The 27,568-nt window shown below is 45.6% G+C and overlaps 1 protein-coding gene across 6 annotated transcripts in view; it reads right to left on the bottom strand.

Moving 5' to 3' along the window:
* Eml6 (EMAP like 6) overlaps positions 1-27,568 on the bottom strand; it is a 266,137-nt gene that overhangs the window by 6,314 nt on the left and 232,255 nt on the right. For 3 of the 6 annotated variants that reach the window (XM_052734573.1, XM_052734572.1, XM_052734574.1), the window contains exons 29-38: positions 16,206-16,284; positions 13,216-13,345; positions 11,725-11,823; positions 10,668-10,841; positions 6,855-7,063; positions 5,036-5,193; positions 4,423-4,537; positions 2,520-2,708; positions 758-930; positions 220-382 (exon numbers count right to left, since the gene is read on the bottom strand). In XM_052734573.1, the coding sequence (XP_052590533.1) occupies positions 220-382; positions 758-930; positions 2,520-2,708; positions 4,423-4,537; positions 5,036-5,193; positions 6,855-7,063; positions 10,668-10,841; positions 11,725-11,823; positions 13,216-13,345; positions 16,206-16,284 (1,489 nt within the window). Of the gene's footprint in view, positions 1-219; positions 383-757; positions 931-2,519; positions 2,709-4,422; positions 4,538-5,035; positions 5,194-6,854; positions 7,064-10,667; positions 10,842-11,724; positions 11,824-13,215; positions 13,346-16,205; positions 16,285-17,276; positions 18,568-27,568 lie in introns of those variants that run through there. The other 3 variants (XR_008217395.1, XR_008217393.1, XR_008217394.1) reach the window with 3 other exon arrangements.

The following is a 27,568-nucleotide window of genomic DNA, read 5'->3' as shown; positions in this document are numbered from 1 at the left end:
ATATATGCGCGTGTGCACACACACACACACACACACACACACACACACACACACACATATTATCCAAGCCTCTGTCTCTACATAAAATAGGGAGAAAGGAACAGCTCTTGGAAATTGCCTGTGATGGATAAATTAGTATGTTGCCCGCACTCTAATCATAGGAACCCTGTTTTTGTTGCTCTTCTTGGTTGCCCCTGAAACAAGTAGCCGGAAGCATACCTGAATGAATTTGCTGTCTGCAGAAAAGTCCATCTGAATAACAAAGCTTGGGATGTCTTTGCAGTAGCCAATGCGGTTCAGACTTGTTCCCTGAGTGAGGTCATAGAAGTCAACTGTGTGCTCAGAAGAGCCCACAGCTAAGAATCTGTTGTCTGGGCTGATTCTAGGGAAAAACAAAATCAAGAGCATGGTCCATGAGGAGGCTCTTTGGGGCTGCTGAGGCACAAGGCAGATCTGGACACACAAAGACGGGTCAGCATTGTCCCAAGCCCAAAGATGAGATGAGCCTCCCAACTCACATGTGGCTGACTTCTCCCCAGGTTCTATGAAATTACACATTTTCTGAATCTAATCCCACGGGGGGAATGGTGGTATGCAGCCTATTGTAAAATTACAGGTCCTTTTACCATCTTATGTCAAAATGACCCTCGTATTGCTAGATGTGGAAGCAACCCTTTCAACTCAGTTCAGTCCATCTATGCCCCCCTCACACCCCCACCAAAAGGACCCTTCTGGCTCAGACCACTCACATATGTACCTGATATCTTGGATGGCAGATTTCCGGTCTCTTTTTTTCCCCCAAACTTTTAGGCTGTTCACCAGCAAGATGACAAACTCTCCATTCTTCATGCCAATGGCCACCATCTCCCCATCAGGGCTATAGGCTGCACATCTAGCTGCATGGCCCAGGTTCACCTTGTTTAGCAGTTTCTACATGGATATAAAGAATCATCTGAGCCCTCAGCACCTGGGCTGACATCAGGACAGGGAAGTCAGACTACTTCAGCTGCCACTGAAGGCCACCAGTGTCTTCTCATAGTAAATCTCCCTGGGCACCGTGATTAGACCCGCTTAGGGGATAGCACATTTTAGGATACGGTTTGGCAAACATTGCCTGTTACATCATCGTAACTTTACACTGAGCACTGTAGGTTCTGTGTTCTAATTACCCGGCTTTGTCATGCAACTACAGACAGCAGATAAGGAGTGGCTTCACCTATTGAAACAGGCCAGACCCAGTCCTTAGGCTTTGTCAGGGAAAAGAATGTGAACTTCAGCATTCACATTCTCAGCTCTTGAAAGGGGTTTTCACTTTCCAGTTGGGTATGCTTGTGTACATTGCTGCCCATACAGAAGTGACACTGACATCAGTCTTGGAAAATTTTCTAAGTGTTAACAATAGCATACAGGAAGCATCTAGTATATAGTAGGTTTTCAGTGAGTGAAAGCTGCTTTTAGTAACTTTAATAGCTTAAAAACTAAATGAGTATAATGCATGCTTTTACATGTCTGTTCTTTGACCCTTACACTAAAGATGTGACCAAACATTTCTTAGCCATTTTGAAACAGAATTTTGGTGTTCTGGTTTGGATAAGCCTCAATAACCTTTTTCTTGATATTTTACATTTTCACCCCAGGTGAACTTTAAAGTTGCTTCCCTAACCTTCCTGGGACCTGATGGGAACATTTGACATTTTCAAATATTTCTCTTCCCTTCTCTCCCTCTCCCTTTTCCTTTCATAAAAAGATAGCAATTCTCAATTCGATTATTCCAGAATATCAACATCTTGGGCTCAGTAGAGTGCTTGCCTAATATCTATGAAGTCTTGATTTGAGCCCCAGAACTGCATCACAGTGCATACCTGCATTCCCAGCACTGGAGAAGTGGAGGCAGGAGAGTCAGGAGGGTCAGTGTCTTCTCTACTACATACTGAGTTCAAGGCCAGCCTGTGCTATGAGACCCCATCTCAACACAAGTGTATCTAGACAGATGAACAGCTGAAAGGGCAGATGAGATATGGGGAGGGACTTTTATTAGTGGACTTTCTAACAGTGCTGATCCAGCATATCCTTATCTCTGGCTTGGCACAGGCCCTCTCTGCTCTAACCGCTATAGACACATGAGCCAGACAGAGCTGTTGTGGAATAATCTTTTTGTACACTGTGAAGATGTGTCTTTGCCAAGGTGCTTTCTTTTTGGTTTAATAAAAAGCTAAATGGCCATTAGCTAGGCAGGAGGTATAGGTAGGACAGCCAGACACAGAGGCGCTGGGGAGAAGAAAGGTAGGGTCACCAGGAGACACAGGGAGCAAGACATGCTAGAGGACAGGTAAAGCCATGAGCCATGAGGCAATACATAAATAAACAGAAATGGGTTAATTTAAGTTGTAAGAGCTAGTTAGTAACAAGCCTAAGCTATGGCTGATCTTTTATAATTAATAAGTCTCCATGCCATTATTGGGGAGCCGATGGTATCAATGAAAAACACCAACTGTTACACAGAGTAGGCAGGCCCCTACCTTGTCAGCCAGGTCCCAGATCCTTGCTGTGCCATCATTGCTGGCTGAGATGAAGATGTCCTTAGATGGGTGTGTGGCTAGCCCCCAGATCTCCCCCTCCATATGTCCATCAATCAAGATGTTTGAAGCAGCATTTTTTTCACCAACTTCAATTATTTCACCATCTTTGGTTCCTACTAAAATTTTTCCCTGTTATAATAAAATACTATTAGCAAAAGAACTGTATGAGCCCACTCATTTGAGGTACCCAAAATGAACCAATTCACAGGACACAAAGGGGCAGGAGGGAGGGTGAAGGGGGAGGTGGTGTTTAATAAAAAATTAAAGAGGTAGGTTTTAATAAGAATATTTGAAGGCAACAGTGTAAATGTGTTTAATGTCTATGCATTGTACATAAAATGGTTAAAATGGTAAGTTTTATGTGTTTTGCCACAGTTTAAAAAATAATTTAAAGTCAGGAGGTAGTGGCACACACCTTTAATCCCAGCACTTGGGAAGCAGAGGCAGGCAGATCTCTGAGTTTGAGGTCAGCCTGGTCTACAGAAGGAGTTCCAGGACAGCCAGGGCTACACAGAGAAACCCTGTCTTGAAAAACCACACACACAAAATGACGATGATGATGATGATGATGATGATGATGATGATGATAAATTCAAAAGCACTATTAGTGGAACTCTATGTTGGAATTAAAATCAGAAGAGCTGAGAGGTGAATTTTTAAGGACTAACCATCTATTAGCAGTCTCCTCTCCCTTTTCATTTTGCCTTTTCTAGCAGCTACACTGGGTATGAGCTTTAGCAGCGAACTCTGTTGGCCTCTGCTAGAACATCCCAAGGGCTATAAGCTCCCTATAGAGTGAGGCAGCCAATACTAGTTCTTAGACAACTCCAACTTTTTTTAATTAATTTTTTTCATACAATACATTTTGGTCATATTCTTTCCCCTTCCCCAACTCCTTCCAGATCCCCATTCCCTACTTACCCAACTTCATTTTTCTCTCTCAAAAAAACCTAACCCAAAACAACACAAAAATACCACAAAACATACACACAAAACCAAAACCAAAGCCAAAACCCCAAACTACAACATCTGTGTTGTGTTGGCCAACTACTCCTGAGCATGCGACCTGCCCTGGGGTGTGCATGACATACCCAGTGTCTCTTCACTGAAGAAGGGTTCTCCCAGTGGCTACCAGGGTCAAGTTCTTTCTTCCACTGAACAGAGATGTAAGCTGGACAAATATCCTGCCCACACCTCACATAATCATGCTTCCAAATGATTGTCACTTAGTTCTTAAGAACATGGCGGTTGCAGTTAGGGTTGCCTTTCTTGCTGAGAATGTCTTAGAAAGCAGATCCTTAAGCTGAGGAGCAGCTCAGAGATGAACATGGGAAATTAAACAGTGAGGCTCCTTTTCAAACATCCAGGTGGAATTTTAAATACATTAAAAAGGAAAATACTGGGTGTGGCCATGCCTCCTGACATTCTCATTCTGCAGCTCAACCAAATGAGCTGAGAATTAATGACTTTGAAGCAGATGGTTCAGTGGCCCTGATTCCCTTCGGGTATCAGAACCCTATGCCTGTGATTTGGCATCATTCAGCTTATGAGAATGAATGGTGTTTGTAATGACCGTGGCTGACTTCCTGTCATGTAGACAGAAAATACCCTCATCTATGAAACAGGAAGCCCTCTCGATCCACCTGGTGCAGGTTCTGGACACAGGTTCAGAGACACCCCTAGCCTTCCTGGACTCCTGAGCAGAGTATAATTTACACGCTGGGGTTTAAGTCTTGAACAAACACTGGAAGAAAGAAAGCCTGCTGGGAACACCGCCCCCACCCCTGTCTCTTTTCTCAGCTCAGCCTGGAGGTGTCACTCCCACAGGGCCAGCCATACTCACTTTGCCGCGGCACACAGAACGCACACACTCCACCAGCTGCCCTGTCTCCAACTGGAAAGCCCGACAGCGCTTCATCTCCTGGTCCCACAACTTTACAGCCCCTCCTTCTTTAGTCCTGAAAAAGGCATAAAGAGGCATTCACCCATTCCCTCAAGACTTCCCTTCCTGGCCCTCTCAGCACCAGTCACTGATGGCATGGCCACCCAGGCCCAGCAGGATGGACCCTCCATGGTCGCCCCCTTCTTAGGTCCTGCAGATGTCCTAAATGGCCGTCAGATGTGTGTCTCCGGAGGTAGCCAGTCATGTTTTCCTTAGCCTACTAACAGTGTCTCGCAGATCCTGCCCTCACTGCCATCCTCTTCCTCCCTCCTACAAGAGCAGCTGCGGTAGCACTGGCAAGAGCAAAGTCACGACAGCTTTCTAAGAAGTATCTCCCGAGTTTTTAGTTGCTATTGGCCTTTTCTACTTCCCTCTTGGAAGACTTTGGGCTCTCTTGCAGAGATGGCAGTCTGATCTAACACAGAAAAGATAGGACACCACAAAATGACAGATGCTTCTGTCATTTTGCCCCAAGATAGTAGCAAACAAGTCCCCAAGATGGATCTTTACTTACGGCCGTTCTTTTCCACCTGTCACAATAAGCCCATCCCGGAGGGTGGTATACATTGTGAAAACAGGTCCTGTGTGAGCCTTGGCCACTAGCCGGATGAGGAAGTGCTCCTTCCACACATAGACATCTCCATTGATGGCACCGGTGAAAGTGAGGTTGTTCTGTAAACAAAGGGACACCTTGGGAACCAGGAACATGCTTAAGGGTCCCTTCTCAGCCACTGGCTCCTTTTTTTGTTTAAAATTATTTTTATTATTTTTAATTATACGTGTGTGTGTGTGTGTGTGTGTGTGTGTGTGTGTGTGTGTGTGTGTGTGTGTGTGTGTATGTGTCCGTCCATGCATATGAGTATAGGTACCCACAGAGGCCAGAGGCATTGGATGCCATGGAGCCAGAGTTATAGGCAGTCATGGGATACTCAAGTTGGGTGCTGGGAATTGAACTTAGGTCCTCTGAAGAGCAGTCAATGCTCTTAACCACTGAAGGATCTCTCCAGCTAGACTGGCTCCTTTGCTGAGAGGACCATCCATGCATTGTCAGTTTGATCTGCATTAAGCCAAACATTTGCAGAGAACCGGAAGAACACAAGAGGTCACCGGGCTTTGCAATTTACTTGCTAATTGGTTTGAACATTTTTGTATTCCTTCTGTGTGCACCTCTGTAGCATCAGCCCAAGATAGGCCACAGTCGGGGAAGGGCCAACCCCAACCGTGGAGGAAACATGCCTGGGGTTCACCTGGGAAGTGGACACATTGCACTGGAGCTGCCTTACATGTGCCAGATGAAGTTTGCACTGGCTGGGGGATTTGTGGAGCAGGAGGGCCAGGAAGAAAAAGACTACTCCCTGAGGGTGAAAAGTATTCCCAGAATTCTCAGGGGTTGCTTAAGCAGGGTCTGCTCTGGTGTCACCTGCCCTGGGTAGTAACCTACACCTTGATGGTTAATCACTGTCAGTTTGGATGGATTAAAATTTGTTATGAAAAACAACCTCTCCATGTGTCTATTTCTAGAAAGGGCAACTGCAAAGGAAATGGTTGGATGTGGGTGGCACTATCCTCATTTCTGGGGACTCAGACTGAATAAGAAGGAGACAGTGAGCTGAGCACCAGCATCGCCTCTGCCTCCTGACCATGGGCGCCATGTAACCCATGACCTACTATCATGCCACTGCTGTCATGATGATCTGATCTTAACCCAGAGCCAAAATAAATCCTTGCTTAACTTGCTCTCCTCAGCTATTTTGTCATGGCAACGAGAAAAGTAACTAATACTTTCTGACTCAACATTTGAGAACAACAACAAAAAAAAAAAATGGGTAAAAATGTAGTCAATTGAGGGACTGAGGAGATAGTTCCATCAGTAAGCACTTGCCTTGCAAGAATGAGGGCCTGGGTTCATTCCCATGAACCTACATTTTAAAAAGCCTGGTGTACTAGTCTGTGCTCATAATCTCAGTGCTGGGAAACGAGAGACAGGCAGATCCCTGAGGATCACTGGCCACCTGATCTAGCCTAATAGATTCAGGTTCAGTGACAGACTGTCTCAAAGGTGGTAACTGGTTCCTAATGAACAACACCCAAGGCTGCCCTTTGGTATCCACACATCCACCAGCATATTGACAAACACATGCACACAGTGCAGTCAAGCCCTTATGGATGCTAAGGATGGGGACGCTGAATACTAAGGAGCCACTTAGTAAGGGACAATGTGGAAGTGCTTTCTTGTTGACTTTGGCTTCTTGACCAACCCCTCCTCCACCTTCCCCCCATGCCCTTCCTGAGGATTCAGGGCCCTCTCTGAGAAAGCATCTGCTTGAACTTACAGCACCAAAAGCCACGGACAACATTGTCTGCATCTTGGCAGCTTCCATGGATCCGATGACCCCTTTCTTGTACAGCAGAGCACTTCCAGCCAGAGTCCAGAACTTCATGTGTTTGACCCCAACAGATACAAACTGTGTGTCTGAGTCAGGGCGAAATTCTACCACAAATATACGCTCTAGGTGACCCCCTCGGCTGGCAACCTTGGTACCTGTGTGGGTGACAGAGTTCAATGAGGCTAGTCCTTCTGCCATGCATGGGGAAAGCAGGAATAACAGCCTAGGTCGGCTTTCCATCCACTCAGAACGCAGGTCAGAGTTCCTTCTTTAACTGCATCCCTCTCAGACACCATCCCAAGAAGGGCATATACGTGTGTCTGGGAATTTTCCAGAGAAGTGGGTGTTACTAACAGAACCCCCACCCCAAAGTCCATGACAAGAGGAAATGACTGTGGTCCATGATATGGAAGCTTCTAGATTCCAGAAAAAGGTAGAATTGATCTACCTTCCTACTATATCTTCCTACTCCCAAATCAGCACTATTTACCCCCAGGATGCTCCGCCCTTCCAGGGTCACTGGGAGCTGAGATTCTTCAGACACCTTTTATTTTCTTATTTCTATCCATGATTCCTGCATTCATTTTCTTTAACCTCGATATCCTTTTCCAGTTCATGCATTTTATGTTTAAATTTTTACTTTTCATATTTAGTTACTAGCTTTTCTTATCCCATACTCTAAATGTCTCCCGTGTCTCACTTAGCCTTCATCTTGAGTCTCAGTTCCATTTGAACATCTTCACCTCTGCTCTGGCCTCAGGTTCCTCGCTGTAATCAGTATAACAATCATTCTAGCCACAAAGGTGCTTGGAGGAGCCAGAGAATTGGTGCAGGTGGGAAGTGTGTGGCCATAATGATCACTCCACACTCAGAACTAATTTTGGCGTTCATCTGGATCCTTTTAAAACCTTTTGTTTCTATTTCTTTTGCCTACATTTTAAGACTCTTTTTACTCTTTTAAACTTTTTAAGTTTAAATTTTTATCTTAAATTTGTTACTTTTTCTTTAAGGCTCTTTCTACATCCTCTCAGCTTTGGTTCCAGGTTCTTCTCCCCCCTTTATTATTTATCCAGATCTTTTTCTTCTACTCTCTGTGCATTTGCTCACTTGTTTTTCATGATGGCTCTACAGGAGAGTGATGGTTGTGTTGGTGGTGGGTTTTGAAGGAAGCTGGCCCTGTAGCTCCAGACACTCTTTTCCCGGGGAGGCTGCATCAGGAGAGCCCTCTGCTCCACATGTTGACCAAACGCTCTCTGTGTGACCGAAACCCTCACAGTAGAAGGGATCTCATTACCTGGGACTTTGAAACCATGGACACCCAGACCTAAACTATGTCTGACAGCAAAAAACAGGAGGGAAGAAAAGTGTTTGCAACTCTTGCGAGAGTCGGGGTGAGCATTAAATAAAGACCAGTGTATAATTGTAAGTAGACACTCCTGTCTGCAGTCAACAGGTGGACTATGGAAGCAGTAGTGTAAGTGACCAACAAGAGATGCAAAGACCAACCTCACCAGCTTTGGAGGAAATGCAAAATTATAAAGGGAGTCATATTCAAGCCACTGGGTTTCTTCTCTTATTTTAATCTCTTGGGTATTTTTTCACTGTGGAGACACTGAATTGCCTTCTAGTCTGTTCAGAACAAGTTACGTAGACATCTATAGGATCTAAAAAATGCATTGTATATAAGTCCAATTGAAATCCCATCTTATTATTCATATACATGCTCTCCAAAATGATCCACTAACCATACAGGAACGCACAATGTGCTCTTCAGTGATAATACAAATGTATATAAACCTCCCCCAATATGTGCTATTTATATGAAGGCAGGACTTGAAGGGAAAAAAAAAAGCACAACACACTAGAGAAAGGAAGAGTCCAGTCAACCATGCAGAGGGCATCTACTTAGAACCCTCCATGCAGACTGGTTCCAGATAACACAAGGAGAGGACACTCCACACTTCTCTCCTCCAGGGAGCTAGTTTAAAGAGGAGACTATTTGGGAGCTAGTGGAAAGCAGTGACTTTCTAGTCCTTGCTGCCTTGGGAGGTCAGAAGAGCAGGCTCTGCCTGGAAGGACAAGTGGGGAGGTGAGGAGGGAGCATGAGCTTGAAGACAGGAGACTGGGTAGGAGCCATGGGTTCACTCTTCTCTTGGGATCTGGGACTAGAGTCAACAGCCTGAGAAAAAAAAGGGCATCTGGAACACAACTCTGCCCCAGAAAGAGAGAACTCCACGAAAAGAGCTAATGGGCATGGGCTTCTCGGGAAGTGACGGACTGTGTCCTTGGAGATCTCCATGCAGATGGAAGGAAGCCTGTTGGGAAAGTACTGGAGGACTTCTGTGGGATGGACCTGGATGGCTAGAAGATGTCCCTAGCCTTCCAACTCTGGGATGCGTTGAGGCTGCAAGGTATGATGCTCCATTTCTCATCTGTACCATCTAGTTGATCCACTGACCACCCGGTATCATAAGCAACTGATTGCATCCCAGAGAGATGGGTTATGGGGACATTGGACACAATGAACTGTAAACAATATGACAGTGTGGTTTTCTAGAAATACTGTGGGTCTAGCTGGCTCCCAGTGCAGTGTAAGGAGACTTGCTCTTAACATTTGTCAGCCATTGGCCACTCTTAACTGGGGCTCAGGAAAGATGGGAACATTTCTCAAAATGTATACACCTCTTTAAAGTCATTCTTCACACCACTTCCATGAGAAGATGAGGAGATAACGGGACTCTGGAGTCCTAGACTGGAGAACTGCCACTTCTCTACTTGCCAGCTCAGTGTGTCCTAGATCCCAGCTGAAGATAGACCTCATTAATGCCCTTACTAATTGGATCTGCTTTTGCCAAGGCTGACCTGAGCATACACTCAGAAAATGGCATATTTTTAATTGTAAGACAATTACAAATTTAGTAGCAGCTGGTGTGCATGTGTGTGTGAGTGCGTGTGTGCATGTGTGTGTGAGTGCGTGTGTGCATGTGTGTGTGAGTGCGTGTGTGCATGTGTGTGTGTGTGTGTGTGTGTGTGTGTGTGTGTGTGAGAGAGAGAGAGAGAGAGAGAGAGAGAGAGAGAGAGAGAGAGAGAGAGAGAGCATGTGTGCATGCATTGGGGGTAGATAAGAAAGAAATTCATTAACTATACTATAAGCCAATGGTTCTCAACCTTCCTAATGCTGCAACCCTTTAATGCAGTTCCAAATGTTGTGGTGACTCCCAACCATAAAATGATTTTCATTGCTACTTTGTACCTGTAATTTTGTTACTGTTATGAATCATAATGTAAATATCTGTGTTTCCCGGTGGTCTTAGGTGACCCCTGTGAAAAGGCTGAGACCAACAGGTTGAGAACTGCTGCTATAAACAGTGATTAAGGTGACTTCTCATTTCAGAAGCATTAAAGCCCAAAATTACTTTCACAGCTGGAATTTGCTTTCAGTGACCATGGTTCAGTGACCATTAGACTCCCGTTCTAATAACAAGGTGGCCAGATAAAACAGCTGGAGAAGAATCCAGAGGCCAAGAGGAACCACGAAGACAAGGGAGTTTGGGGAGGGAGGTGGTGATGGCAGAGAGGGGGTAGTGCTGTCTCTGTGGTCAGTGTTAGCACTTTCCCAACATACCCACAGGTCCTTCACTAGCTGCCATGGTTCCGGAGCAGCCTCCAGCTGGCCATGGCACAGGGAAAAGACTGAGATCCGAGAGTGGCTTGCCGGGAAGCAGCCCTGGAGAAGGAATACGCAGCCCAGCTTGTTACCTTCTTGCCATCGCCAGACGGTGATGGTGTGCTCTGGATCCACACCCACGGACACCAGGAGCTTCCCAGTTGCGCTGAAGTTGACGTAGTTCACCCCCTTGGAGTGGAAGCACCGCAGCATGGAGAGGGTGTGTTTGGTCACGGCGTCCCAGACGTGAACTGAGGGTGTTGTCCCTGAGTGCGGGAGAGATGACGGAGACGGTGGCGCCTCAGCGTTCAGGGTCTCAGCTACTGGGCATAAGAGACATCTAGCATGGCCTGGCCAAAGGAAGGCGTTAAGAAACTTGCTACCAAAGGCAGAGCATTTGGACGTTTACGTCTGACACACTTGGGGAAGATTTTATTCAAAGGAAACTGGTGAGGATGGATTTGTATCTGCAGCACAACCAGACACAACCAGCAAGTGATACACTGACATGATCTTGCTGTGCGGATTTGAACTATTTGCAGTTGGGACAGCCTCACCTGTGTTTTCCGTGGCATCACCTGCAATAGTGGGCAGTGGCAATGGAAAATAACGGCGGTGAGTCATGTTTTTAAGAGTGCCACACTCAACCCCAGTGAAGCAGACTCCAAATGGACATGGCTTTGATGAAAACAAGCAAGGGACTTTGTAAGAACTGCCTCTGACAGTTCCTTGACAAAGTAAAAACAAATATAAGGATAACTTTTCACAATTGTGGCTGGCGGCTTCTCAGGGAACCGAAGAGCCAGGCACACACTCTGAACCACAGTCTTGCCAAGCACTCATCAGGCCCCAAGACATGGGACTCACTTACACCTGGGGTCCAGTCCACATGGAAGAGGATCATCTGTTTATTTAACTACCAGGCCTTGGTCTGATTTTATGGTCCCTCCGAATCACTAGTCAATACACATATCAACTCAAGTTACACAGACATATTTTAAAACTCAGAAGGAAAAAAAAAAAAACTCCAAACAAAACAAACAATTGAGACATCAGCCAGAAAGGGTCTCAGTTACCCCTCTCTAGAAAGTGCTAGTGTTGATAGGCCAGTGCCCTTGTACAGCCGCAAGAGCCAGTGGGGAGCCCTACCTATCTGGCTGGTAGCCACCACATTTCTGTATTTTGGGTGCTGGTTCACTGTGAGGCAGAGGATGTCATCCGTGTGCTCCAGGTAGAAGCTCTGGCTGCCTAGGAGAGAGGAATCATGGAAGGTGAGTAGTGGGATCTAAGGCTTTCCACAGCTATCACAAAGCTGAATGGGGAATCTGGAAATGCCTTAGAAAAGATTATGTTTTTAGAAAACCCAAATTATCATTTTCAGAATGGTCCTTGGGGATGGGGGGACCTTTTTAAAAAGTTCACATGTTCTGATGTGGATCTGGAAGGACAAAATACGCCCATTCCACAGTCTATCTCAGCCTTTCCCACTGCCTGCGCAGATACAGCACGCGGATCAAGCACACACATTTTCAGAGACTAAAATGATGAAGTTCAAGTTCCCTGCTCCCCATGGCACAAGATCAGTGTTTTCTCAACGTCCACCTCTGACCTGAAGGAGATGCTGCAAACAGAGCAGTGGCACCATGGGGCACAAAGTGGCACCAGAGAAAGTACCCATGGAGTCGCTGCTAATAGGAACCTGCCCACCTGGGAGCCTGGACGGCACAGTCCAGCTTTATCCCCGAGTCAATATATCTCACAGGAAGTGGAAGGAGGGGTAGGAAATACTTTGCCATCTATTGCAGTAAATGGGTTTCCTGACTTTCCAAAGAGCCTTTTAAAATCCACTCAAATGCCTAGGAACAGATTGGGGAGTGGTAGCATTGAGAAATGTGGGAATATAGCATAGTGCTCTTAAAAAGATGGCATATACCTAAAAAAACTGAGAAAACACGAAAAGTCTCAAAGCCTTCCTTCCCAAAAGGGAGAAAAATAAAAATAACCCATTGATAGTACTCTCCAAATCTAAACATGAACTACACGGACTGATCAAGGAACATGCTGTATGAAGCCAGTAAGATACCTCTGATCTGGTAGAGAGGATATGAATGTGGTCTGTTGCACATTTTCCGTTTGAAATGTTTTCTTTTAAAGCTTTATTTCCAGATTGAATTCATGGCTAGAGAGCACTGAGTATCTTTGGTAATAACACACTCTGTGAATATTGCCCAGCCAAACAAGCTGGGCCCTGTGGTGCACACCTCTAATTCTAACACTCAGGACTACCATGTGTCTGAGAGCTGGAAACTGGTTCCCTTTTCTTTGCTCTTAATTTTGGTCTCTGCCTTGTTCCTCATTTCTCTGCTTCCACCCCCTCTTCTCCCCAGCCTCTCTTCCCTCTCACCACAGAGGGGCTGACAGAAGCACAGGTAGCTCCCCTCCAGTGCCTACACCATGGTCAAACCAGGCTGAGGCCAGAGAGGCAGGAGGCCTGGACCCAAGAGCTGAGTGAGCACTTTGAGGACTGAATGACACCAGCCTGGATGTGAGTAGAAGGGCTCGAAGGGAAGAGGCTTTGGGGCATCAAACGAGTGGGAAAATAGGTAGACAGGTGTGCACTGTGGCTTCTCCCAAAGCTACCTGTGGAGAGGTTCTGTACAATGCCAGCAGCCGCAGTGTGGAAAATGATGTCGGCACCATCATTGAGGTAATGCAGGTTGTTCCGGCAGTCCAACCCTCTGTAGCCAAACACATGGTCCAGAGCCAGCTCCTGCATGCACACACACAGAGGAAGTCCACACTTAGCAGCTAACAGCAGAGGAACAATTCCACACTGCACACTGCATGAATAGCCACACACGTCACAGGAACACTTTGTGAGGCAGATGCCACTCACTGAAGGCTCTGGACTAGCTGAGGATGGAACACAGCCCTTTATTTAGTCCCCTGAAATGTTAGGTGACAGTGACTTCCCTAAGTAAACCAAAGCGACTTTTTGGTTCTTCAGGTGAGTCAAAATGTACATGCTGGATGGCCTCCACTGGTCACCTACAAGTGTCACCTTTATGCACTGGCAGATATTCACTCCTTAGCTCAGCTGAAGAGTGGTTCAGAGGCTGCCAGGAGACGATCCCAGAGGCAGCTGTGACTGTCTGCTGCTGCTGGGTGAGCTGAGGCCATGCCCGACGTGTTGGTTATAATTTGTCCCATGAAGTTCCTGTGCATTTGCATTTTCCCAAGCAACTAGACACTACTCTGGATTCACATTTTTATCTTTTGTCTTGTCCTCTATGACAAAGAGCAGTGGCTGATTCAGATCAATTTTTGATTCCATTCAACACACTTGCACTGGGTTCCTCCATGCTTGGCCTTGTGTTAGCTCATGGGATATAAAGTTTATAGTGTGTGGGTCCCACTTCTCCAGTTTCCCTGATTCTGGTGTTTCTGAAGCTTGCTAATTGCAAACATCAGATTAACTCTCCTAAAATGCCACAGTGTTTCTTTACTGAAAAGCGTTCATTGCCTTTCACTGCCTCTAGGATAAACTCCAAACTCCTTGAGTTGGCACAACAAGCCTTACCTACACACCCAACCACCCTCTGAGCATCCTGGGCAAGCTGACCGACACTTAGCCCATTTGCCATAAGCTTTCCTGTGTTACAGCTTTGTTCCCTAACATACCTCTCACCTGGAAAGTCCTTCTCCTTCCAACTAAATGAATCTCTTCTTATGCCTGATTCCCCCAAAATGTTCCCCAGGAATGTATTTAATATGGGACTGTTGTTTTAACTTTGGCACAGTGGCTGTGCCTTAATCTACTATTTCAGGCAGCAATTGTGACTCCACAGTTACCAGCCTGCTTCCCTGACAGTGGCCTGGCCACTCAGGCTGAAGCCTGGCAGGAATTCTGTTGCTGCAGGCACTGGCTCTGCTGCTGCCATTAAAGGTAGCTTTAACTAAATCTATCATTCTATTTATAAATAAAGCTCAAGACTCAAAGGCTGGGGTGAAAACCTGCTAGCTCGGAGAAGTTGAGTAGTGCCTAGCTAACCTTCTCTCCTTGCTGGTGTCTCCCAAAAAGCTCATCCTTCTCTCTGCCAAAACAGAAAAAGCCACACCACTCCAAAGCCCTCCCTACTACTTCCGGTGCATCTCTCTCTCTCTCCCAGATGCCCTCTGAGGCTCTACGATTACTTTCTGTGAACTAGTTGCTAACTCAGCCTCCTGACCCAAGGTTAATTTTATTTAATTAATGCAAATGCAAACTCGGGGTTCACAGTGATCAAATATCCCCCAACATGGGGCCTTGCCCTGAATGCAGTGGTCAGTTGACCCAAGTGTGGCTAATCAGACAGTTTCCTGGAAATTCAGAGTAGACATTGGTAGGCTCAGTAGTTTAACCACCTGAGGATCTGCAGACTCAGGGGCTGAGAAGCCTGCACGAGCATTGTGTTCAAGACAGTAGTTCAAGAAGTTTTTAGAGAAAAACACTTCAGGCCCCCATGAGCGCTTGCTTGACAGAAGATTGGCACCATTCTGGCTTATGATGGCCCTTCTAGAAGCTGTTGGATCCTGTCTTTCCTGAAACTAAGCTGCATTTCCTGACCTGAGCTATCTTCCAAAATAAATATCTCAAAAACAGTTCCTTTCCAGGAAAAAAAATATTCTGGCACCAGTGTGGGCTTAAAGTCTAACAGCAGAGTGTATGCTGAGGCCTGAGGACATGGATGTGGTGGAGCTGGGTAGGAAGGGTCAGGATGAGGGACATCATAAATGAAGGTCCTACACAGATATCTGATCCCAGAGAAAGGCCTGGAAGAACTGCAGAGTGGGGAACTGAGGAACTGAAACACAGGACCTCAAAGTCCAAGACCATTTGAGAGGATGAGTTCAGGGTTGGAGATTTGAGTTGCAAGGGAATCCTAAGTCATGAACTAGGAAGGTCTCTCTGGTTGAGGTTTTTCAAACTGTAACCATGACGCTCACTGGCAATGTGGGAATATTTTTGGGTATTAAAGCCAGCATAAGGTATGAAAGATTTGAGCTTTGAAGAGAGGACTCTGGGGTGGTCGGTCTGTGAAAACAGCAGGTTCACTGGAGCTGATCCTCAAGGCTCAACCTTAAGCCCAGATCTTCCTCCATCACTGGACTGGTAACCTTAGTAATAGGTTCTTATCATCCCTGAACCATAGAGCCCTCATTTGCAAATGAAAGTAACAGTCCCCACCTCACATGTGAGAATTGGATGTAAGCCTCCAGAAGAAAGAAAGTGAGATGAGAGATGTTGTGACTTATGTGTCACCCACTTCTTTCTGAAGTCCCAGGGAGTCGAGTGTATAGGGCAACAGGGTCACGTTTAAGGGACACAATGCATTTTAGAGTAGGTGATGATTGATAAGGCTTAGTGACAGGGCTGAGGGAGAAGGAATGTGACCTGGTAGATGTAATGTTGGTCCTGGAGATGGGGCAGGGGGAGCAATACCATACAGAATGGAGATAGGGACACAGGGAGCCAACAGACCCAACTGGGTTCATTTGATGGGGTCTCTAGGTTGGTCGAATGAAGGTATCCATCTGCCGGTGTAGAGCATCAGTAACTAGGTAAAAACATGATCATGTGACCACCTCACCTCAACCAGCTTTTTCTTTTTAGTGATGTTGTTCTTCTGGAGTTTCTCTGGCTGGGGAGCTGCCCGGCTTACGGGTGGTCTGAAACAGAAGTCAGAGAAAGCACAGAATTGAATAAAAAGCTGCTTGTGCAGCAGCTAGCTGAAGCCAGAGCCAGGATCCCACTCGGGGCTGTTGTGTCAGGCTTTCCTCTCACCCCATTAGGAGCAGTCACTTGGAATCTGACCTGCTGAACTGCAGGTGTGGGTTGGGCTCACAGGGCGGAGTTGGGTTTCCATATGCTATAGCACCTTCATAGCATCAGTCCCATTTCCCCAATACCCAACAACATCCTGGGGTCTAAGAAGAACCCCTGGCTAGAGAGACTCACTTTAGAACTAAGGATGAGTAAATGCATGAGAAAGAAAAGGTCATGTTCCCTGACTTCACTGGCCATTTCCCAACAGGAATATGCCAGTGTTACTGAGAATCAGGTGGTCAAGAGCAGACTCGGAAGCCAAGCTTTGGAACAGGCCCTGAGGCTATGTGCAAAGTACCCAGCTGGTCTGGCCATAGACAAGGGCAAGAAGGAAGAAAGGACTGAGAACTCATGCCTCCCACTCTGCCTCAAAACTCAGGGTTATGATCCAAGTTAGGTTGCTACCACTACACCAAAGTTTGCCTCTCCCTTCTTTTTTTTTTTTTTTTTTTTTTTTTGGGTTTTTCGAGACAGGGTTTCTCTGTGTAGCTTTGCGCCTTTTCCTGGAACTCGCTTTGGAGACCAGGCTGGCCTCGAACTCACAGAGATCCGCCTGGCTCTGCCTCCCGAGTGCTGGGATTAAAGGCGTGCGCCACCACCGCCCGGCTGCTTCTCCCTTCTTAACTTTGGGGAGTGACACTCCCAAACTTAGCTAAGAGATTTTACTTGGAGGAAACCCTAAAGGACTCTTGTCAGTGGCATTGGGTTCTTTTTGGTCAGACTTCTGTAATCTTAGGGAAATCAGGGGACGGCAAGAGGGATCCCACCCCATGTCCTGCCTCAAGTCCCACACCGCCAGTCAGTGTTCTAAAGAAACACAAAGAGAAAGAGTTACCTTGATCCCCTGGAAGCAGAAAACAAAGCAAAGGAAGAACTCAGTACAGGTTAGAGCAGTGTCAGCAAGCACCTCACTCATGCACAAGCATTTCCCAAGTGAACAAACATTCCGGTGTGGCACAAACCATGCTCCTCCAACATGCCAACCAAGAACTAAAACAGAAATGAAAGAGTGCACCAGGCTACACGCTCAGAGAGTCATACCCTGGTGTCTCTGGGCAAAGTGCACTAAGTGCCTAGAGGGTGGAGAGAAAGGAGGCTTGTGAAAGCTCCCTGCATGCTTGTGGCTCCATGCCTGCGGACTCTGCTTATTTACAGTGTGCGGGAGAGACGCGTTGTCAGGAAAAACAACGGCATCCTCTTGAATGTCTTGGGGAGTTGTGCACAATGGATTGCTTTGTTCCCAAATTAATTTTGACTCATAATTTAGCCTAATAATTCTCAGGTTTTTCAGTAGGTCAGCTCTGGCTGGAACAGTTAATGGGGAAACAAGGTACCTTTGTTTTCTCAGAAATTCTTCCATCCAAACATGTTATGTAATCATAAGCGATAATTGGACCAAATGGTACTAAAATGGGGAGAGGACATATTTGCAAATGACACCCCCAGCTGACATTATTTCCATCAAACTGAGCAAAATCTTGGGATAGGGCATGCCAGTTCCCACAACAGGCACTTCCTGCACATTCATTATCACTTCCCAGGACATCTGCTCTTTCTTCTGTTTTAGTGGGACTTTCAGATCAAATCTCTGGGTTTCTTCTTTTACCTAAGAATGTTGAAGTGTGTGACCAAAGTGAGCCGGGGAGGCTGCAATGGGAGCAAGAGTGTGCTAGAACTACCACATGGCATAACTTCCGATTCAACACAGAGCTTGTTCCAGGATACACACAGGTTGTATAATATACAACATATTATACAGTATGCATACAAGCGCAAATACTGTTTATATATACACGAGCTTGTATATATACACAGAAAGGCAATCTGATGCTTTTTTCATCCTTATTTTTTTTCAGCTAAAAAGAAAAAAAAAAAAGAAGAGAAAAAAGACCCTGAAAACTTGAGCGGTAAAGCAGTCTCAGAGTGTGTCGTTCTTAGTGTACAAGCACAGTCTACAGCTGTCACTTCAGACGGAAGAGAGGAGCAATGGAAGAGGCCTGAAGGGGCACAGCAGTCACTCTCGCACTGAGTCTTTGTGCCCGGCATTCTGACACTGAGCACAGGGCTTTCACTCAACACCAGAGCTTCTCCAGAGTGCTGCACATACTTACTTGACAATTCCCTGCCTCCAAAGGAAAGCAAGTTAAAACACAATACAAGCATTAAAAGCTTCTTTCCAAGCATCTATAAACAGTGTTTGAAATATCAGATGTGGGAGGAACTGCCAAAAACTTAAAGCACAGCTGAATGCTGGCGGGTTAGAATTTTTTCAGCACTTCTAAATCCTTCCAGATTTAGATCCCACTGGAAATGTCACTCTGAGAAACTCTGCTGAGGTGGAAATGAACAGAGGACATGAGAACATTCACTGAAGTTTTGGTCCAATACACTTTTTATAGTTGGTGTTTCTTTTGGCTCAGGCTGGGAAAGGCAGGAGGACAGTGAGTGCTCCTGGAGTTTGGTAAGGGACCCAACAGATCTAAGAAAACCGCAGAGTTGATGGGGACTGCCAGGATGTGGGGGTAATTTGGGCAGGAGAAACCCAGACACAAAAGAAAGGAGGGCTTTGAAATGACTGGGAAAGGGAACTTCTTTGGTGATATTTTATTTGTGTACCCTAATAAAGTTTATCTGAGGATCAGAGGAAAAAGCCAGCCACTATACTAAATATAGAAGTCAGGCAGTGGTAGCGCATGCCTTTAATCCTATCATTTGGGAGGCAGGGATCTGTCTGGATCTCTGTGAGTCCAAGGCCACACTGGGAACAGAGCCAGGTATGGTGGCGCACGCCTTAAATTCCAACACTAGTTAACCATAAAGGTCTGGAGGTCTGAACAGACAGGAAGTGACGGAGCTGGGCAGGAAGAGGAAGTGATGTAGCTGGACAGAGAGAGCAAATGAGATGGCAGAACAGAAAGGCATATAGGCGTGGGTATACAGGAAGAGGTCTCTTTGGAAGCTGAGGGTCGGTAAGGTGAGGTTGGCTGTGGCTTTTCCTATTCCTTTGATCTCTCAGGTTTTAACCCAGATATCTGGCTCCAGGTTTTTTAATTAAATAAGACCGTTTAGTAATTCGTCTACAAACTTCCATCACAGGAGAGATGCTGAGGAAAGGACCTGGACAAGAAAGTGGGGTAATCCTGAGAGGATGGCTGACAGGAGACCCTAGAAGAGGCTGTGTGACTATGTGTGACCTGTTGAGGAATGCAGCAGCCTTATTCTTGGACCCAGTACTCGGGGAGGGAAACAGGCTGCTGAAGATCTATCTTACACTGTGGTACAATCTGTGATCAGTGACCATAGGAAGTCAGTGCCCACCATGCTTTTAGTTTTTAGCTGGACAATGTTTAATGTTGAAAGTGTTCTTAGAGGAAATGTAAATTGGTTTGGATTCCAAAATGGGCCATAAAATGCTCCAAGAATTTTCAAAACATCTTAGAAAATCCAGCCACTTTTATCACTTGGACCTGAAGTCCATTTTATAACTGATCTCTCACAAGGTCACTCCATGAATAGGATTCTGGAATTCAATGAACCCTAGACACAAGACAGTATTTACGAATGTGTGTGAAAGGAGGCACATTTCAGGGGGGGGGGGTAGAGGGGGAAAGAAGGAGATAGATAGATAGATAGATAGATAGATAGATAGATAGATAGATAGATAGATAGATAATATATCTCTACTATACTCTCAATGTTTCAAGATTAACTCAGGTTTAGAGAAAGTCTCCAAAGCTGTGGGAACTATATGTTATTAAAACATTCTATTAAGCCTGTCCCTATGACTTCTAGAACCATCTAGAGCAGTGGTTCTTAACCTTCCTAATGCTGTGACTCTTTAATACAGTTCCTCATGTTGTGGTGACCTCAATCCTAAAATTATTTTTGTTGCTACTTCATAACTATATTTTTGCTACTGTTATGAACCATAATGTAAATATCTGATATGCAGGATATCCAATATGCAACCTCTGTGAAAGGGTCATTTGACACAAAGGGGTCATGACCCACAGGTTGAGAACCACTGATCTACAGGGTTGATCAGTGGTGACGTGGAGTAAAGGGCAAAGAATCAGGTAGAGAATCATAGGATGTTCTAAAAAAGCCTGACATCTTGAAAATGCTCTTGCCTAAAGCCTAGGACAATGCACCTGCTCCCCAGAGTATCATGGGCTCAGATGAATGGCTGAAGGTCAAAGGGACAGTGAGGAGGCCCAAGTACTGACTAAGAACTAAGTAACACTGGGCAGATTGTCAAGAGGCCTCTGTACTGATGCCAGGATGAACACCTTGACTGGAGCCGTGACTGAGGAGAAAGAAAAGGTCGAAGTGGAAATAACGGTTCAGCAGGCTTCACCGAGCTCTGGAGCTGACTGGCTTTCTGGGATGGAGCAGGAGACATAACCCCAGCAGATTTCTGAGCAGGAGTCAGCCTGTCGGGGGGGACGGCACCACCAATAGAGGGGAGGGTCGTGAGGGAAAATCTTCACTTCAGAATTGACAAGTTGAGCGTTGGACAACTCCCATTGGAGTCAGAGGTATGATGCTGGGAATTCCAGGCAATGGGCGAGACCCACAGGATTAATCAGGGAGAAGGTAGAGGTAGAGACAAGGCAGCGAAAGATGATGGAGAGCTAACAGTAGCTGGGGAATGAGGAGGGAGGGTAAAGAAGGAAAGTCGTTAAAAAAAACAAAAACAAAAACAAAAAAACAAAAGCAAGTGAGAGCTATGTCTAAAATTGTCCTGCCTATCATGGCGGCTACTGAGTACTCGAACTGTGACTACTCCAAAGTAAGATGTGCTGTAAGTGTAAAACACACATCAAGACTTTAAGACCTAGTAAAACAGGGTCTTTTTCTTTTTTCCTGTTTGTATAGACAAGCCTAGTCTTGAATTCTAAATCCTTCTGCCTCTGTAGCCCCAATGCAGGGATTACTGGTGCACATTACCAAGCTCAGATGTAAAATAATTTTTAAAAAGAATGCAAACTCATTGATACTAATTATGGTTTGAGATAATGTTTTTCATATATGGGTTAAATAATACATATTAAAAATAATGTCAACCAGGTGGCAGTGGCACACGCCTTTAATCCCAGCACTCGGGAGGCAGAGCCAGGCAGATCTCTGTGAGTTTGAGGCCAGCCTGGTCTACAGAGTGAGATCCAGGACAGGCGCAACACTACACAGAGAAACCCTGTCTTAAAAAACCACACACAGCCGGGCAGTGGTGGCGCACGCCTTTAATCCCAGCACTCGGGAGGCAGAGCCAGGCGGATCTCTGTGAGTTCGAGGCCAGCCTGGGCTACCAAGTGAGTCCCAGGAAAGGCGCAAAACTACACAGAGAAACCCTGTCTCGAAAAACCAAAAAAAAAAAAAAAAAAAAAAAAAAAAAAAAAAAAAAAAAACCACACACACACAAAAGTCACCCTATCAGCACCTTTTATGTGTGAATTCTAGAGAAATCAATTGTATGTGGATCACCCATTTATGTCACCCAAGGCTACTCTGGAAGAAACAAAACAAAGATAGATGTGGAGTTCTAGGGGCCTGGAAAGGATGTCCTCATGTTACAACAGTCAGGACAGAAGATGCATGAGAAGGGACAGAGAGTAAAAGAATGACAATGTGAAACCTGGATGAGAGGGGGAAGGAGGGAAGGAGAAAAAACCTTCCTCAGAAGGGAGTTAGATGTGGGCAGAAAAGGCTGGGACATCCTTGTTGGCTGAAAATGTGGCTCCAGCTATGGGACAAAGGGAGAAGAAACGAGGAACATAGATGGACAGGAATTCAGAGCCTAAGCTCCAAATGAAGGTCCATTTGGAACAGGAAAAGGGACTCACTTCCTCTGAGAAGGAAGGAGGTGAGTGGTTAGGAGGAAGGGCAGCATGATGGAGGAGAAAGGACAGTCAAGACAGAGCTGTACTCGGCTTCTGTGTTGTCAGTGACTGAGCAGAGCAAAGCTACCCGCCAAGAAGACTGCGGGCAGCAGGCTGACTGGTGGAGGATGGCAGAGCCCACCAGAGATAAGCTGGAAACGTGAGCAGTATAGACAGCCTGAATGCAGTTGGCAATGTGAAGTTTCTGGGTGTGGCACTGCATTGATAGGAGATTTTCTAGCCAGGAAAGAGGAGAGGTAGGTCTAGGAAAAATATTCGGGGATGGCCAATGGGCCCAGGGTAGGAGCATTTGAGTAGAAAAGTGGGCCAAGAGGGATGGTAAGATTAGAAAGGAGGTGTCGGGGGGATGTCTAAACACTGGACATGTATGAAAAGTCAGCTTACTGGTGACGCAGTATTGAGAGAAGGGAACAGGTGAAGCTGCAAAGGGAAAAAGTTGTGGTTGATGACGTCACCATGCATGGCAGCGGTACAGTTAGTCGGGTGACCATCGGCCAAACTCCTTAGACACAGGTAGCTGTCAGGAGCAGAGGTAGGGAGGTGGGCTGGGAGAAGGGGTGTGTGTAAATGACAGAGTTTGGCACAAACTTGGAAGGAGCGGATGGCAGAGCAGATCTGCATGCTGTCAGCCCATTTGTGGGAACATCCTGCTCCCCACACTGCACACCCACTCACGTTGGCAAATATCTCCTCAGCCACCACATTTTGACCACAGAGCACAAGAGAGAGAAACTGTCCCTGATGTCACCTAATCCCTTCAAGTGGAGTCTCTGAGACAGCACAGGAAGACTCAAAGCCAATCCCGTCAGAGCCTTTGAGAGCTGCCCCTCTTTGACGGAGGAGAGCTTGCTTAGTTTTAATGCTTTTAGTTTTCAATCTCTGAGAGTAAGTTTCTTACAACTAATTAAGAGTAATTTTCTTTCAACTAATTACATGGGAGGGTTTCCTGGGCACACTAATCATTAAAACCACACACTAGCACTTTACCTCAGGGTTTTTACACCTTACCACTCTAGAAAAGATGGGTTGCTCTAAATGTGTGGCAGTTTTAAGTTTATAAATTATCAGTTATATATAGAAACCACTGCTTTGCTTCAAACCAACGTTAAAAAAAAGCCAAGGGGTTTGCAGAAAGAAAACCATTTATGAAAATAGCATTACATTCACTTAAAAGTCAGCTATTCAGTTTTTTGGTGATTACCTACTTAAACATAGGCCTTGGAAATGATTGATTATAGCATTTCAGGGCTTAATAGATACTTTAATTTTAGTTTATTCCATCCACCTTTATAAAAAAAAAAAGAATCTGGCTACAATCTACTTGCTCAGAGTAGTTACGAGGGCAGATTGTTCACAGGATCTGGGGTAGAGTGAGGAAGGAGAACTGAGCCCACAAAGTTTCTGGGAATCGAGGCCTGCTTATGCACAGCCACTCTCCCACCAGAAGGGTTGGGCTAGCTCTTATGCAAAACAAGCAGCCGCAGGACTCCACACAAGCAAGCTCTTGAATACTCCCTCTTCACCAATGGACTGGGAATGCTGGACTAAAGGACCTTCCCTCCCAGTGGGGCAGAGCCAGATCTCAGTGCTCCCTGGACTAAGCCTCAATGGAGGATTTAGCAGTGTTCGGGGTCTCATATGGCCTATTCTGCAGCACTTGCTTAGAAAGACTGTCAATTCTTAGCAACCACACAAGCTTTCAGAGCAGCGACCGACCAAGCAGGACAAAGGGTCTTTGTGAAGCCTGTGGAGCAGTAGGCTGTTCACTCACAGTTGACAGGATCATGGAGGAAAAGCTTGTCCTGCTTCATCCTGCCTTTGGCAAGCTTGAAATTCCCACACAGCTACTCATTAAAAGCAAAGCATTTTTTCAAAATTGGGGGCAGGTTCTCCCAGGAGATTTTCTTCTCCAAACATAGCATAAAAGGTTAGGGAAAAAAACCGGGATTGCCTATATATGGTAATTTGCTTTAACGCAGGGAAATGGGTCTAACTTTCCTATATTTTTAACATTGCCACTCATGAACATGTTCTAGCATGCTCTTTGTTCCATCACAAATTGGCTGACAGGGCATCTTGGTGTATAAAGCAGACTGATGGCTATGGTAACACATACATGTTTATTTTCAGTTCCCTTTGCCTTTTGTGACATAGATTTACCTGCTATGTGCAAGGCACTCTGCCAGTTAGTTACTATGTGCAAGGCACTCTACCAGTTAGTTACTATGTACAAGGCACTCTACCAGTTACTTACTATGTACAAGGCACTGGGCCAGCTATCTACATAGTAGTTCTATGATCAGTAACCTTCAGGGAGCCAAGAGTCCCACAGAAAAGTCTGCTTCCAATATAACTTAAAATATGTCTCAATGTTACAGACCAACATAATAAGAAATTACAGGAGGCAATTGAGGCTGAAACAAGGAAAAAAACAGGGCCTAAGAGACAGCTCAGTGGTTACTTGTGAGTTCTGCCAGTACAGAGTACTGGCTTGATTCCCAGCACCCACATCTGACAGCCCACACGGCCTGAAACTATAACTCCAGAGGGTCCAATACCTCTAGTCTCCAAGGGAACCTGCACTCAGGTGTCATACTCATACACAGACACATGTGATTCCCCCCTGAAAACCTAACAAACAAAAACCTATAACATTTCTTTATAGTACACATAGTAGACAATTCTTTGAATAGGTTTGTCTTTTCTTATGTCCATAAGCATACTCAAAGTTAAAAATGAAATATTAGATTATATCCATTTAACCATAAGCAGTGTTGGTTGTTTGAAAGAAAATGGCCCCCAAACTATTAGGTGGTGTGGCTTTGTTGGAGTAGGTGTGGCCTTGTTGGAGGAAGTGTGTCATTGTGGGGGTGGGCTTTGAGGTCTCCAGTGCTCAAACTATGCTCAGTGTGGTAGACAGTTCACTTCCTGTTGCCTGCAGGTCAAGATGTAGAACTCTCAGCTCCCTCTCTAGAACCATGTCTGCCTGCATGCTGCCATGTACCACCATGACGTGATAATATACTAATTTTCTAAAACTGTAAGATGCCACCACAATTAAACATTTTCCTTTATAAGTGTTGCTGTGAGCCAGTCAGTGGTGGCGCACACCTTTAATCCCAGCACTCAGGAGGCCAAGCCAGGCGGATCTCTGTGAGTTGGAGGTCAGCCTGGGCTACAGAATGAGTTCCAGGAAAGGTGCCAAAGCTACACAGGGAAACCCTGTCTCGAAAAACCAAAAAAAAAAAAAAAAAAAAAAAAGAGTTACTGTGGTTATATTGTCTCTTCACAGCAATAGAAACCCTAACTGTGATAGGCATATTTAAAAAAGTTTGGAAAATATTAATGCCACAGTGGAATTCTGAGGTTGTTTGCAGGTAGCACCTGTTAGTTAGCAGGTAAAGACATTGTCATTATAAAAGCTCACAGCCAGGGCTGGTGAGATGGTTCTGTGGGTGAAGGCACTTGCTGCTCAACTCGACAGCCTGTGTTTGACCTCCGTACTCACACTGTGGAAGAAGAGAACTAGCACATGCCTCACGGTAACCTGCCCACATACATATAAACACATACAAACACATAAATAAATGCAAAAAAAAGTTTTCTGAGCTCAAAATCTGCTCTTTGTCTAGGGTTGGTAAAGGTTCTTGGTTTCCTCAGGAATATATACCATAGACTTAAGAGTGATTATATATCTAAAATATTAATATAAGAGAATACTTACAATTAATTCATTTTTCATAATCCCTGATAAGGACAATTCTTGCCCTGCCACCTTAATGTTGTTGAAATCATTCTTGGGTGAATGCAAGCTGGGCTTAGAAGAAGGATGCTGTTGTCTCTGAGGAGGGACCCAAACTGCAGTCTGTTTTAGGCTGCCACGACAGCACTCCAGAGAATTCATACTTTAATGAGCAGGCTCAGCCCATGAGGAGTTTGACCCCTGGAGACTCAGGTTATCTTACACAGACAGTCTCAAGAAGAAACAATTCACACTCTGGAACTTATTCCTCGAAAAGTACTGCTATGTCCACCTTACCACCTGGATGTGAACCCCACACAGGCATTCTACCCAGTGAGACCTCACAGACAGGCACAGTGACACTTGACACTGTCCACAAGAAATTGGCCCCACGGCAGCAGAGGCCCTCTCTACTGTCTGCCCACTTCAGCCGAAACACCAAACTTCTGCCTTTTTCTCTCGGTAAATTCCTTCACTGCTCATGTGTCATGGCCTGTTATTGGTGCTCTGCTAGCAAGTATTTCCTCCTGGTGGTGCTGAGACTGATGGAGAGTGTCTGTCTTTGCCACAGAGGGCAGTTTGGGAAGTGACAACTTTTCTTCAGTCCCCACAAAGGAGAAAGGGAAAGAGAGCTCACTTGGAACATCCCCAAGTCTAGGGGTACCTAAACCACATGAAAACAAGGGTCCTGTCTCTTCTGTGAAAACTGTTAGCCCCTCTGGTTGCTAGGGAAGGGTAAGGGAGAGATGGCGGAGACCAGAGAGGGTACTGCAGAGTGGGGTGGAACAAGGATGACTGTTCAGGACCCTGACTTGTCTGCAGCCCACAGCTGGGATTACTGAAAGATGAGAACTTGACAGCTGAGACATATCAACTCAATATGGGCATTGCAAGGGAACTACTGTAGGTACTACCCATGACACAGGGAAAGGAGCTTGACAGAGAAGAAGATTGTCTGGTCCCCAGCGTCTCCCCACTGTCACATTCCTTAACCACAGGAACAAACAGGCGTTGCCACCGAGAGCAGCCTGGAGGCAAGGAGCTCTCCACTTCAAGGCGTGTCTTCATTGCTTTAAGTGGTAGCATCCCAGATAAGAGGGACCTTACAGAAGGAACTACTTTTTGTTCTTTACTCTGTTGAACTTTGCTCTAACTGGAAAGTTCATCCATTCTGTCATAGCCACTGCTGATCCCTTTGCTGATAGGAACCTGCTTCTCTGAGCCTCCACTGGGGGCTGAAGTTCAGAGATCTCCAGTAATGCTCCAGGTCCTCAGCACCAGGTTGTGTCTCCTCAGTGTGAGATGACCATTGTTGGTCTACTCTTACTGCATTGTGTAAGCCAATCTAATAAGTTCCTTTTAAAATATATATTCATTCTTCCAGTTCTATTCCTCTAGGGGACCCTGGCTAATGCAGCTGCTCCTGTCAGGGGTCTGTCAAACCATGAGAAAAGTAATTAATATAAAATAGTTAAAAAGTCATTT

The sequence above is a fragment of the Peromyscus californicus genome, unplaced genomic scaffold (assembly GCF_007827085.1).
Source record: "Peromyscus californicus insignis strain IS unplaced genomic scaffold, ASM782708v3 Scaffold_13__1_contigs__length_99412109, whole genome shotgun sequence".
NCBI lineage: Eukaryota > Metazoa > Chordata > Mammalia > Rodentia > Cricetidae > Peromyscus > Peromyscus californicus.
The sequence above is the reverse complement of the archived record's forward strand: the minus strand, read 5'-3'. Positions and strand labels throughout refer to the sequence as shown.